The sequence below is a fragment of the Megascapheus bottae genome, chromosome 16 (assembly GCF_031878675.1).
Source record: "Megascapheus bottae isolate mThoBot1 chromosome 16, mThoBot2.hap1, whole genome shotgun sequence".
NCBI lineage: Eukaryota > Metazoa > Chordata > Mammalia > Rodentia > Geomyidae > Megascapheus > Megascapheus bottae.
Window position 1 is genome coordinate 36,667,690 of NC_143524.1, and position 12,757 is coordinate 36,680,446.

Sequence of the window (12,757 nt, forward strand, 5' to 3'; positions counted from 1 at the left end):
TAAATTCTTCCTCTATGTTTTACTTTTACTACTTATACCATAATTCTTTCCTATACTATAGTTCTTCCCTAATATTAAATTTTATCATTTTTTACTACTTGTTTCACCAGAGTCTGGTACAATTATTGTCTAATGTACCTCAGAGGCTATAAATACTGTTTACTATTACTTTGATGAAAAGGAAAGACAATGAGAGAGAGAGAGAGAGAGAGAGAGAGAGAGAGAGAGAGAGAGAGAGAGAGAGAGAGAGAGAGAGGTGTTTCAAGGAGCCCTTTCCTTTTGAAGTACATACATTTGTGTCCTTCCCCAGAACCTTCATCTGCTGCATAAGGGTCTGCTTTGAAATACATATACTGCATTTCTCCCCTACTCTTGCCACTCTCATCATATTCACTATCAGTTCCAGAATCTTCTTCTGCTGTATCCCATGTCTCCTTTTTTCCTTCATTTGCTTTAGTTCTTCTACTACTTGTGATACTGTGAGAATCAAGACCATTAGCCAAAGGGATCTGAGTGCTATCTGCATTGCACAAAGTATCACTGCTATGGCTGGAGCTAAGGATATCACTGTCCACTGAACTTGTACTCCTGTCGTTATTCACATCGGAGTCTGATCGTTCTTCAGACTGAAAATTTTCTGGGTCAGAAGTTTGAATGTGCTGCTCGAGTTCTCTGTTATCCACAGATGTTGAAGAGTCCCTCTCATTGAGAGGTGATTCAATGTTCTCAAAGTCACTTGTCTCAGTGCTTTTGCTGCTGTCCCCATTGTCTCCATCTTGCTGCTGCTGCAGAGACAAGCTTTTGAGTTTTTCAGTGCTTTCTTCTAGAATAGCCTCCACAGACTTTAAGCTTCCTACAGGTCCTTTTACTCTTTCACAGTCATCATCCACATTACTAGAATCCCCTCCAGCTTTCTGGTATGCTGTCCTTTTGGAGTATGATCCTGGGGACTGTTCAGGTAGCAAAACAAATAACCTGATTGTATTTGCGTGTCGATCCAGGAGTTTCCATAAATGAGACTCTGTAAAGGCCACTTGGTAATCCAAGGTCTCAGAACTTTCAACAAACACCTAAAACAGTAAGTCAAAGAGTCATTTTATATCCACTAATTTTATTGATATTCTCATTCATCATGGTAATGGTGAGAAGTTTCTAAAGAACAGTACATTCAGACTTTGTGACTAAATAAAACAAATATTAAGAACTCATGCTTTTGTAACCAGCCATAAAACTACAATAATTAAGCCTTAAGTTAAATCATCTAAATTTCCACGGTTATCTTATAAAACCTTTTCCCAATATGATTTAAGGCAGGATCCAAATAAAGTTCTTAATATATTGAGAATGTCTACTTTGTGCTATACATTCTCCTGTTGCATATTTGCTTGTTTGCTTCCTTGAAACTATTATGAAATAAAGTACTTTACCCAGTAAATTTATAATCTAGATTTTGATGCCTAGTTTAAAGTTTTTTAGATATATAATGTTGTTATTAAAAAAATAATTCTTATCACATTTTGGAGGTTCAGATCTGAGGATCACAGTTTGAAGCCAGCAGAGGTAGGAAAATTTGTGAGACTATTTCCAAAAAAAGAAAAATTGCCAGAAGTAATGGTGTCATTTAAGTGGCAGAGCACTAGCTCTGAGCGCAATACGTAGGCCCTGAGTCCCAGCTGTAGGATGAGCATACACAAAAAGTACAAAATAAAACAAAAAATAAACTTTAAAAAATTTTTTTATCCAGTCATGGGCTTGAACTCTAGGCACTATCCCTGAGTGCTTCAGCTCAAGGCTAGTACTCTACCACTTGAGCCACAGTGCCACTTTTGGTTTTCTGGCAGTTAATTGGAAATGACCAATTTCGTGCCAGGGCTGGCTTTGAACCTCAATCTTTAGATCTCAGCCTCCTAAATAGCTAGGATTACAGATGTGAGACACCAGTGCCCAGCTACACAGTTCTTAAATGAAGATGTTTATGTTCACATTATTTATAGGTAGAATGATACGACACAGAATATTCTACAAATAATCTTTGGGGGTGGGTAAATATAGGTAAATCAGAAATTGATAGGCGGAAACGGAATGACAGTGACATAGAGGGTTATCTATATAATTCTATTTTTATGTATGCTTGAATTTTTCCATAGGAAAACTTTCTGTTTTCTGATTTTTGGTGGTTCTAGGATTGAACTGAGGGCCGTATGCTTAGGCTGTATCACTTGAGCCATAAATTCAGTTCAATAAAAGGATTTAAAACAAAATGAAATACATGTAACAAATTCTGCAGGGTTTATTGCTAAAAAGATAAAATTATTAAATGTCACAAATAAAAGACTGCTCAGTAGTAATTTTTTTAAAAAGATCAAATTTGTTCTGCATGCCTCATACTAATATACTTTTAGGTAGACTTAAGGTTTTGGTGCACACACAAATATCACTTCCAAAAGCTGATTACAAGAAACTTTTGGTGAATGAAAACTTCAGGGTGGGATTTGAAAATAATTCTAGAGAAACTAAATGAGATAAAAGACCAAGGTGCACTACGATGAATGAGCCTAGAAAAAGTGATAAGAAAAAGATGGCAAACAAGGAAAACCAACTTGGATTCTGTCTTTCTAGAGTAAGCAAATGACATAAGGAATAAACTCCCATGACAAATGGAACACAGAACATGAAGACAAAGCAGAAGCATCAGCATGAGATAAATGAGGGGCAAAAGGAACAACACTGGTTCAACCAAGACTACCATTTTCTCTGGACTTTTAGTGCAAATATTGTTTCACGATAAAGCTTAAGGACAAAACTTCAGAATACATAATCATTGTGAGTAGATATAATCACAAAGTCTTCCCCAAAGAGGTAGGATAATCTGAGGCATGACAAACAGCCTTATGGAGAGGAAATCCAACATTTCAAGTGATGGTATACATAGACAAGAGAAATAGCAAGACTGATTCAGAGGAGAGAAGATGGCTGATTTAACCTGATTACAAAATAAAGTAGTTATGGGGAAGACATGTGAATTTAAAAGACTACCTTCAGATGGATAAATTGCTTATAATACCAAACTTAAGGATTGTGAGTTTGGTCTAGTGGTAGAGTGTTTGCCTAGCATGCACAAAGACCCAGGTTCAATTCCTCGGTATGACCTACACTGAAAGGGCTGAAGTGGTACTGTGGCTCAAGTGGTAGAACTCTAGCCTTGAGAAAGCCCAAGGACAATGTTCAGACTCAGAGATCAAGCCCCGGGACTGGCCCCCAAAAAACCCCAAAACAAACAAAAAAACAAATTTAATTTTATAATTAAAATATATCAAAGCATAGAGAACAACAAAGAATATAAAAAGATTTACCTTGTTACTTCTAAAGAAACCTTCAGCTTTCAGGGTTTTACTGGGCACACCAAGAAGGCGCAAATCATTATAGCAGCGTTCCAGTACTATTCTCATTGTTTCAACAGGTAAATGAACAACCTACAATTAAAACAATTTAATAAAAAAGCACTCTTTGTAAAGTTATTCTACTTGACACTGGCATACAGGAAAAGAAGAAACTAAAAAAATGTCTTAAAAGCATCAAAAAACATTTTCCAATATCGGAAAATGTTTGAGAGAAAATTAAAAGAAAAATGTTACTAGAATTTTTTTGGGGGTGGAATCTAAGAGGAAAATCATTAATCACATACATTAATTATGCTGTAATTTATATGAATAAAGTATAACTTTTAATTGTAATGCATTTACAAGATTTTTCACTGAAATTTCTATTCCACTCAAACTTGCCAGACAAGTAAGATGCCAAAGGAACTGAGTAACTAACTTTCACAGCTGATGTCAAACTTAAATGGCTTAATAGAGCAGCTTTTGACAAATTGTGTTCAATGAATAGTTGCTAATATTTATTAACCTTTGTGTAAAATGAAAAGATTAGTGATATTATTCTGAAATTTTACTGTCAATATTTGGGTGTTTTATTGTGAATTTCACTTTCTTTTTACATAAGTTAAGTAGAGCGCATTTCTTTTTGGACAATGTCATTCTGTCCTTTACTCTCTCCTAATTTTTACCTACCATCCCCAAAAACAGTGTCCAGTGAGTACCACTGTTGCATTTGTTCACCTTTTGTACTTTCTGTGCTGTCCCTTACTGGTAAACATAACTATTTTCTATACAAATAATATTAGCTATGAAAAATAATTCTTAAGCATCCTAACAACTAGTTTAAAATGCTGTATTTATGGATACCATGTTTGGCGACACTGATTCTGTAAACATATTCTTATTCATGACTATTAGCTTCACCAAAGAGGGGACTTATATTTTTTCTCCATTCCCTATCTCAGTACTTTTACTTTGTATTGAACTAAATTTCTTTTTTTTTTTTTTTTTTTTTTTTGCCAGTCCTGGGCTTAAGCTCAGGGCCTGAGCACTGTCCTTGGATTTTTCTCAAGGCTAGACCTCTACCACTTAAGCCTCAGCACCACTTCCGGCTTTTTTGTATGTATGTGGTACCAAGGAATCGAGCCTGGGTCTTTGTGCATGCTAGGCAAGCACTTTAACCACTAGTCCAAACTCCTGGCCCTGAACTAAAATTTTTATTTGGCATTCACTTTTTAAATGTATAGGACAATAACAGTAGTAATGAGATAATAAGTTATACATTTGTGAAAAGCTATCATAAAATATGAACTCATAATTGTGTTTCCTGGATGTAATTTCTTTAGCAAAAGTGTTACAAAACTTCATAGTTATTGGGCATTAAACTCAGAATCTCAAACTTGCTAATAATCCACCACTCTTAACACTTGAGACAGGGCTGGCCACAGTTTTATGATTATCAGTGTGTACCATCATGCTTTCATTGTGTTTTTATTTATTTATTTATTTTTTAATTTTCTTGTGCCAGTCCTGGGACTTGAACTTAGGGCCTGGGCACTATCCTTGAACATTTTTTGCTCAAGTCTAGCACTCTGCTACTTGAGCCAAACACCATTTCCAGCTTTTTCTGTTTATGCGGTACTGAGGAATTGAACCCAGAGCTTGGTGCATGGTAGGCAAACACTGTACCATTAAGCTGCATTCCCAGACCCTGTTTTTATTTTTTTAAATGTACTAACAAGAACTGCCAACTCTTTCATACCTCACAAGTAACACTTAGAAAAAAAAAAGTTAACAGTCACCGTTGAATAAGTATGAAAAGTCCTAAGGGGATTAAAAAAAAAAAAAGAATCGAAAGATAAATGGCTGAAAACTGCACTCAATTTCTTGACATGTAATTACTGAATCATTTCCAGTAAACCAAGGATTCTTAAACCTTGAGTTCAGGAATGTTGAAAGTTTTTGCCTGTGCTTGTAATGTTCTATGGAGTGTGGGATCCTGGAAAGATAATAACCATCTGTCTGAAATGGACCAGTTCATCTGCTAATTTTTTCTTTAATGTTTTCATTATTGTCATTTTCTAGGTGAAAAATCTGAACTGAGTCTGTATTTTTTATTACTAATACTCATAATGGGACCAGTATTTAATTCATTGACTTCTGGGTCAAATTTGCTTCCCTATTCAACTCTTGCTTTTACTATCTCGCTATCTATTACCCAAATTTGAAACCCCTCAGGCTCATCTGTGCTTCTGTTTTACATTTGCCAATTACATGTTCTGCAGAGTCTGCTTACATAGATGCTCTCATAATAGATACCTTGTCTCATTTCTAGCCATGTGCTGGAATTATTTCAGCAACTTCATCATCTCTAACTCCTAACTTACCCTCAATGCTTATGCAATGCCAGTTTAGTGTCACTGAACTTACTATTCTGTTGATTTGAGAAGAAAACCCAAAAACCTACTGCATGTTAGTGGTACTATAGCTCAAAGTAGCAGAGTGCTACTTTGGGCAAAAGAGCTAAGGGATAGCAGCTAGGCCCTAAGTGCAAACCCCATAACCAACAAGAAAAAAAAAAAAAAAAGAAGAAATGAAAAGCACAGCAAAAGAAAAACATTTTTAAAAAATCTACTTCATATTGCTGCACCAAAAAAAAAATCTAATTTTTGTGGTTAGTGTTTAAAGACCTATATGAAAGAAATAGAATTTATAGCTGAAGCTAACTCAATGTCCTGTGCACTGATCTCGCAAACGAACCTCCATGTTTTGTTCAACCTGAGTCCTTCTATCTTATTATGGTTATGTCTTAATTACTGCCTTCTTAGAGTGTAGCACCAACATCTTACTAACCATCACATACTTCATACGTAGCATTTAAACTCACCTTTGAAATCAGTTGTTTGAATTCAGAAACTGTCTGATTTAAATAAGCCCGGACAGTTATAGGAGCATCTACAGTCTCCGCCTTCAAATCAACAGCATGAACTTTCACCATAACTTCTATCATATTAGAAGATATAAAAAGATAACGGGAGGTTATTTTTGAAATGCATTACATGACTTTTATACTGTTAATGAACAATATAAAATTTTGTAAAAATTAAATATTTGGATTTGTCTCCTACTAATTATAGTTTACACAGTGTGATTAGAAGAAAACTCTGAATATGAGAAAGACCTTATTCATTGTTTCTAGGGATTATTCTTGGGAAACGAGGAGAATGGCACTGTGCTTTCTTCTTCTTCTTTAAAAAAAAAAAAGGCTGTTCCTGGGGCTGGGAATTTGGCCTAGTGGTAGAGTACTTGGCTAGCATGTACGAAGACCCAGGTTCAATTCCTCAGTAACACATATATAGAAAAAGCTAGAAGTAGTGATGTGGTAGAGATCTAGCCTTGAGAAAGCCCAAAGACAGTACTTGGACCCTGAGTTCAAGTCCCAGAACTGGCCAAAAAAAAAAAAAAAGTTGTTTCCTGGGACTAGACACTATAGTAGATGGACAAATTTAAAACACAGATAATAATATGAATGGTCCTTTACAAAGAAACTCCGAAAACCAGATTTTATTTTATGGAAATATGCTTTGTTTTGAAGGGGAAGGGGATAGTTAAGATCCTCCCATCAGTTGCTAACCCCAGGGATTTACAGAATTATTTAGTACTGAATGATTTAATACTATGTACTAGAGAAGAAACATTAACCAAAGACTATGAGCTAGAAGTGTTTAGCAAATAGCAACTGTTATGGTTGATTTGTAATTCTGTGTATAGCTCTTTGAAAATAATCTCGAAACTTAACTAACTTAACTCCAAACTTACTGCTGACTATTTCCTAACCTGTCAGAATGATGTACATTTTAAGAACACAGAAGATCTGAATTATCGGCCAGAAGTTTGGCCTAGTGGTAGAGTGCTCGCCTAGCATGAACAAAGGCCTGGGTTTGATTCCTTTGTACCACATACATAGAAAAAAAGCTAAAGTGGTGCTGTAGCTCTAGTAGTAGAACTCTAGCCTTGAGAAAGCCCAAGGACAGTGCACAGGCTGTGAGCTCAAGCTGCCGGACTGTCAAAAAAAAAAAAAAAAAAAAAAGAGATCTGATTTATCTATTAACAAAATGTCTTCTGGTTAAAAATTTAAGTCTAGGAGGCTGGGAACATAGCCTAGTGGTAGAGTGCTTAGCATGGCATGAAGCCCTGGGTTCAATTCCATGGTACTACATACACAGAAAAGGACAGAAGAGGCACTGTGGCTCAAGTGGCAGAGAGCTAGCCTTGAGCACTGTCCAAGGACAGTGCCCAGGCCCTGAGTTCAAGCCCCAGGACTGGCAAAATAAATAAATTAATTAATTTAAATTTAAGTCTATTACAACTCAAAACAGTATAAAACTACTTACCTCCGGGTTTGTAAGACTGAAAAACTTGATCAGGTTTTCTTGTCTCTAAAAGAAGATCAAACATGTATGTTGACTTGACTCCACCTAGGAGAAGTCCCATTGGGGTATCTTCTTCTCCTTCATATGATCGCTCTAGATAATCATGGAACTCATCATATTTAACAAGGCGACAACAATCCAAAGGTATTACCTCTTCTAAATCCATCATCTATAAGAAAACATTCGCCCCCAGCAAGAGAAAAATAGCATATACAGTGTTTTAGTCTGATGTGCAATAACTCTACCAATAGATCCTAACAATAAACTATATGTTTTATAGCAAGGATATTATTTATGAAAACAAATGTCTTACCATCCTTCAAATCATACAAATTATGCACTAACACATGTGTGTGTGTATGTACATATAGATATACATTTTTTTTTTTAACAATTTGAACACTGGTACTGAGCTTTGGCACCATGCTGGTATTGGTTTGGGTGGCTTACACCTGTAATCCTAGCTACTCCTAAGGCTGAGGTCTAAGAATTAAGGTTCAAAGTGAGTACAGGCAGAAAAATCTATATGTCTCTGTCTGTGATTTCTAATCAGCAAAAAGGCAAGAGTGGAGGTGTGGCTCAAATGATAGAGTGCCAGCCTTGAGTGGAAAGGCCAAAAGAGTGCTAGGCTCTGAATTCAGATCTTAGTACCAGCATACACACAAAATTACCTAGAAAAGCCATGTATTTCTTTAAAAATATAGAACATTTCATAAATTTGTACAGCATCCTTGTGCAGGGACCATGCTAATCTTCCTATCGTTTCCTACTAGTATATGTGCTGCAGAAGCAAGCAACAAAATTACCATTTTTAATAACAATATGGTTCTTATTTAATGGATTTTTGGTATGAGTTGTGTTGGTACACTTTGTCAAACAGTATCATATCTTCATTTCCATTTTCACCTCTGTAACATATAATCATATACAAAATGATATAGAATGTATTTTTCTCTGGAAAATGACAATTTAATTTCAATCAAATGATGGTACTATATGAAAAGGGAAAAATTTGTCAAATTAAAATTAAATTCGTCAATGATACTTAACATCTAGTAAGAGTGCTTGTCTTAGGGTGCCAGCAGCTCATACATATAATCTTTGCTTCTAAGGTGCCTGAGATCTGAGGATCACAGTTCATAGCCAATCCAGGCGGAAAAGACTATGAGGTGCTTATCTTCAATAAAAATGACTAAAAAGCCAGAAGCAGAGCTGTGCTCAAGTGGTAGGGTGCCTTGAGCAAAAGCAGCTCAGGGATAGAGTCCAGGCCTGAGTTCAAGCAGGATTAGTGTGGGGGAGGGGGGGGAAGTAGGGGGAAGCAAAGGAAGAAGTGCTGGCCTTCCCACTTCCCTTTCTAATCCTACTAATAATCTGACATTATCCTTACAACGAAACAAACTTTATTCATAGAAAGTCTTGTTTAATTTGATCCTACTCTATTTCCGTTCATGATATGTAAACTTGTATTTCCCTTTTTTTAGTTTCTTGAATATACCCAGCATTTCCTTATGCTTATGTTTTATGCTTACTATTCTTAGAATATCCTTCCCTCTGCTTTTTCAATTGTTGCCTTCTTATCATGAGTAGACTCAGAATAAACTGTCTCAGTGTAGTACTAAGCTTTATAGAATCTAAACAATAAAGAGTTGTAAATTGCAATGTATACTTTGTTTTTTTTTCCATGGGAATATAATCTCTATGGGCAGTAATCATGTATTCTTTCTGCTATCCCAATGCTTCATGTAGTAGGCAGATATCTACTTAATAAATACAAAAAAATAAATATTTTGTTTCTAACACTAACTCTGGTACCTAAAAGCTTCACTCATTTTCAGAAAGAGGATATTCTTTTTATTTTTTTGTCAGTCCTGGGCTTGAACTCAGGGCCTGAGCATTCTCCTTGGGATTTCTCGAAGCCAGAGCTCTATCATTTGAGCCTGAGCACCACTTTCGGCTTTTTTCTATGTATGTGGTACCTAGGAATCAAACCCAGGCCTCTGTGCATGCTAGGCAAGCACTCTACCACTAGGCCAAACTCCCAGCCCCAGAAAGAGGCCCCTTTTCATATAAATATTACCATGACTAAGTATGTCCCAAAGGGCAGTAATATGAATAAATAGGCCATTGAGTTATTCCAAGTGTTACATTAATTACAATAAAATTTGGGTGATTATAATTAGCTGTCAAGAGTGTATAACATACCTTATAAGCTATTTCTACTGCTTCCTTTAATGTTTTATCCTTGTGAACCTCCAATTTATTTTCCATCATTACTTGCTTCACAGGATGCAAACAGAATAATTTTATCTAGAAAATGTAAGATATTACCATTAACTTAGCAGGTCAAGGCTTAATTCTTCTATAGCCAGCATCTTTTACTGTCAAAATAAAAACTATACATTTTTATATTATCTTTAAGTATTTGTACAAAGGAATTATCATTCAAGAAAGCTATTTATGAATTCAATCATCTTTCTCTTTTCCCTACATCACCAATTGATTTGTCTAACTCCTTTTATACTAAGGAAGATTAAAAATGCCAAGACCTTTACACTGCTTTGCAAGTACATATCATAATTTATATAATTATTCCCCTATTGATACATATATTTGAGTTTATAATATTTTTCTAGGTTTTATAATATCTGTGATTATACTATTAGCATATTTCTATGAGAAATTATATAAAATATGAATTTGCTTAATGATACTTATCAATTTTTATTCACCAGTTTTTTCAAACAACTTACTGTGTTAATATGATATGAGAAGGCTGACCCTTCTTAAGTCCCACAAGCACTGAGTACTACCCACTGTATGTCACTGTGTTTTGATATATAAAATCTGATGACAATTTACCTTTTTAGCATAATCACACACTCATGATCATCATGGCCTGTTTGTAGAATTAATTGCAAACATAAAGCAGAAACGACAACTACAGCAAAGCAAACTCAAAATAGCACTTTTCGAACAAAAGAAACATTATAGAATCTAACCTTGCATGTATTACGCTCAATTTCCCGCTGCCTCTTTTCTTGTTCTTCCAATTCTCTTTCTCTCTGCACCAAATTTTTTATATGTTCTGGATATTCATCCACTTCTAGAAATTCTATATATAATGAAAATAGGATCAGACAGTGTCACTCAACTTAAGCTCCCTTTATTTTTAGGGACAGAACCAGAATCATAATCAATGCACTCTCTAGATAGGCAACTTTTCAGTAGATCAGTAATTTTCCTCCTTGTTTTTACTTCCTCAGCTCTACTTTTATGATGAAGCACCAGAGGGCATTCTGTGATATGATAGGGAAGCTTTTTTAAACTGGGTGATTTACAGGCACATAGTACCACCACTGTTGTATTGTGGAAATTCTTTTTTTTTTTTTTTTTTAAATTATACCTCATATCTAGAAAGTGCCTTCTTAACTCCACAGAGACAAGAGTCTTTTGATACTGATTATTCTCCTTTTTTAATGCCAGATAATCTTTAGTTTTGTTGAACAGTATTATAATCTCACATTACCTTTTTACTTGGAACACATTAAGAAAACTTTCTTATGTAGGTTTTGGTAACAATTTTTGTAGATTAAAGCCAGATCTTACATTAAAAAATTTTCTTTAACTTTTTGTTTCAAAGTAGACTCAGAAATGATAATCCCTATGTATTTATTTATTTGTTAATTTTCCACGTTACTAATTTATGTGGTACCATGGAACTGAACCCAGGGAATAATGCATGCTAGATAAAGTACTTTATAAGTAAGCCTTATTCCCTGCCCACAAGTACTCTTTATGATTTATTAGTTCTGCTCTTAAACCTTTGTTCTGAAATGCTTAGTTTTTCTTTTTTCTGTTTTGCAGAAAAGTCTACAGTAAATCACTAAACAGTTATCACAAGACAAATCATAGTTACATATTTTAGTTAAGAGACAAGTAAAGCTGGGCATAGTGGTTCATGACTATAATCCTCACTACTCAAGAGGCTGAGATCTGAGGATCACAGTTCAAAGCCAGCCAAGGCACTAAGACCATGAGACTCTTATCTCCAATTAACCACTAGAAAACCGGAAGTGGTGCTATGGCTCAAGGGGAAGGGCAGTAGCCTTGAGGTGAAGAGCTCAGGGACACACCCATGTCCAGAGTCCAATCCCCATGACCAACCAAAAAAAAAAAAAAGCCTTGCATTAGTTGAATCTCTATGTTCACAAGAGAGTAAAAATATTATAATGGTTAGATCATAATTATCAAAAGACTTGACAACTTCTATGTAAAATAAATGTACTGAAATTAAAGATAACTAATTTTTTAATTATGAAAATGAGATATAAGCAAAAACATCACATACATATCTGTATGTACATAAACATACACACTCCACCCAATGCAACAGTGCATAATGCATAATACATTATGTACTATGCATGCATTAGCACATAATCAGTTAACAAGAAAAAGCTATAATTACAAAAAGCAATAATTACAAAAAATTAGGGACAAACATGTTTTATAATCAAGATTATTTCTCGAATTCTTAAAAAAAACTAAAATTTAATGAAGATGTGTAGATTTACCAAAACTTATTTGATTTTGAATCAAATAAAAAACTTAATTCTAGTTCTGAAAAATGTTTCAACAGTGTGTCAGGCTACCTAGAGTCCCATATGTTGGGTTCAACAAATTTAGATAACATCTTCAAGAAGCTTAAAACTGAAAAAAGTAACCACTAAATCTGAGATTTCCAAGCTACGATATATTAAAAAATGTCTAAAATATTATTTCATTGTTTATTTACAAATCTATCCAATACTACCTACTATTATTTCTATTTTGCAGATTTGGAAAGACTTAGGTTAAAAAACTTGTTATAGGCAAGGGAACTAAAGAGAGACTTATCAGAAGAAGAGATTAAAATGGCAGAAAAGCATATGAGAAAATGTTCATCAT

The 12,757-nt window shown here is 34.8% G+C and overlaps 1 protein-coding gene and 1 non-coding gene across 3 annotated transcripts in view; both read right to left on the reverse strand.

Annotated features, from left to right (window-relative positions):
- Usp47 (ubiquitin specific peptidase 47) overlaps positions 1-12,757 on the reverse strand; it is a 76,140-nt gene that overhangs the window by 14,302 nt on the left and 49,081 nt on the right. For both annotated transcript variants that reach the window (XM_090348144.1, XM_090348145.1), the window contains 6 exons: positions 10,810-10,922; positions 10,013-10,117; positions 7,772-7,979; positions 6,265-6,380; positions 3,354-3,473; positions 293-1,070 (listed from right to left, as the gene is read on the reverse strand). In XM_090348144.1, coding sequence (XP_090204270.1) covers positions 293-1,070; positions 3,354-3,473; positions 6,265-6,380; positions 7,772-7,979; positions 10,013-10,117; positions 10,810-10,922 — 1,440 coding nt within the window. The remainder of the gene's footprint in view (positions 1-292; positions 1,071-3,353; positions 3,474-6,264; positions 6,381-7,771; positions 7,980-10,012; positions 10,118-10,809; positions 10,923-12,757) is intronic.
- Positions 8,505-8,607, reverse strand: LOC150053169 (U6 spliceosomal RNA). Its single transcript, XR_016538199.1, has one exon. It is a non-coding gene; the product is annotated as a U6 spliceosomal RNA (small nuclear RNA).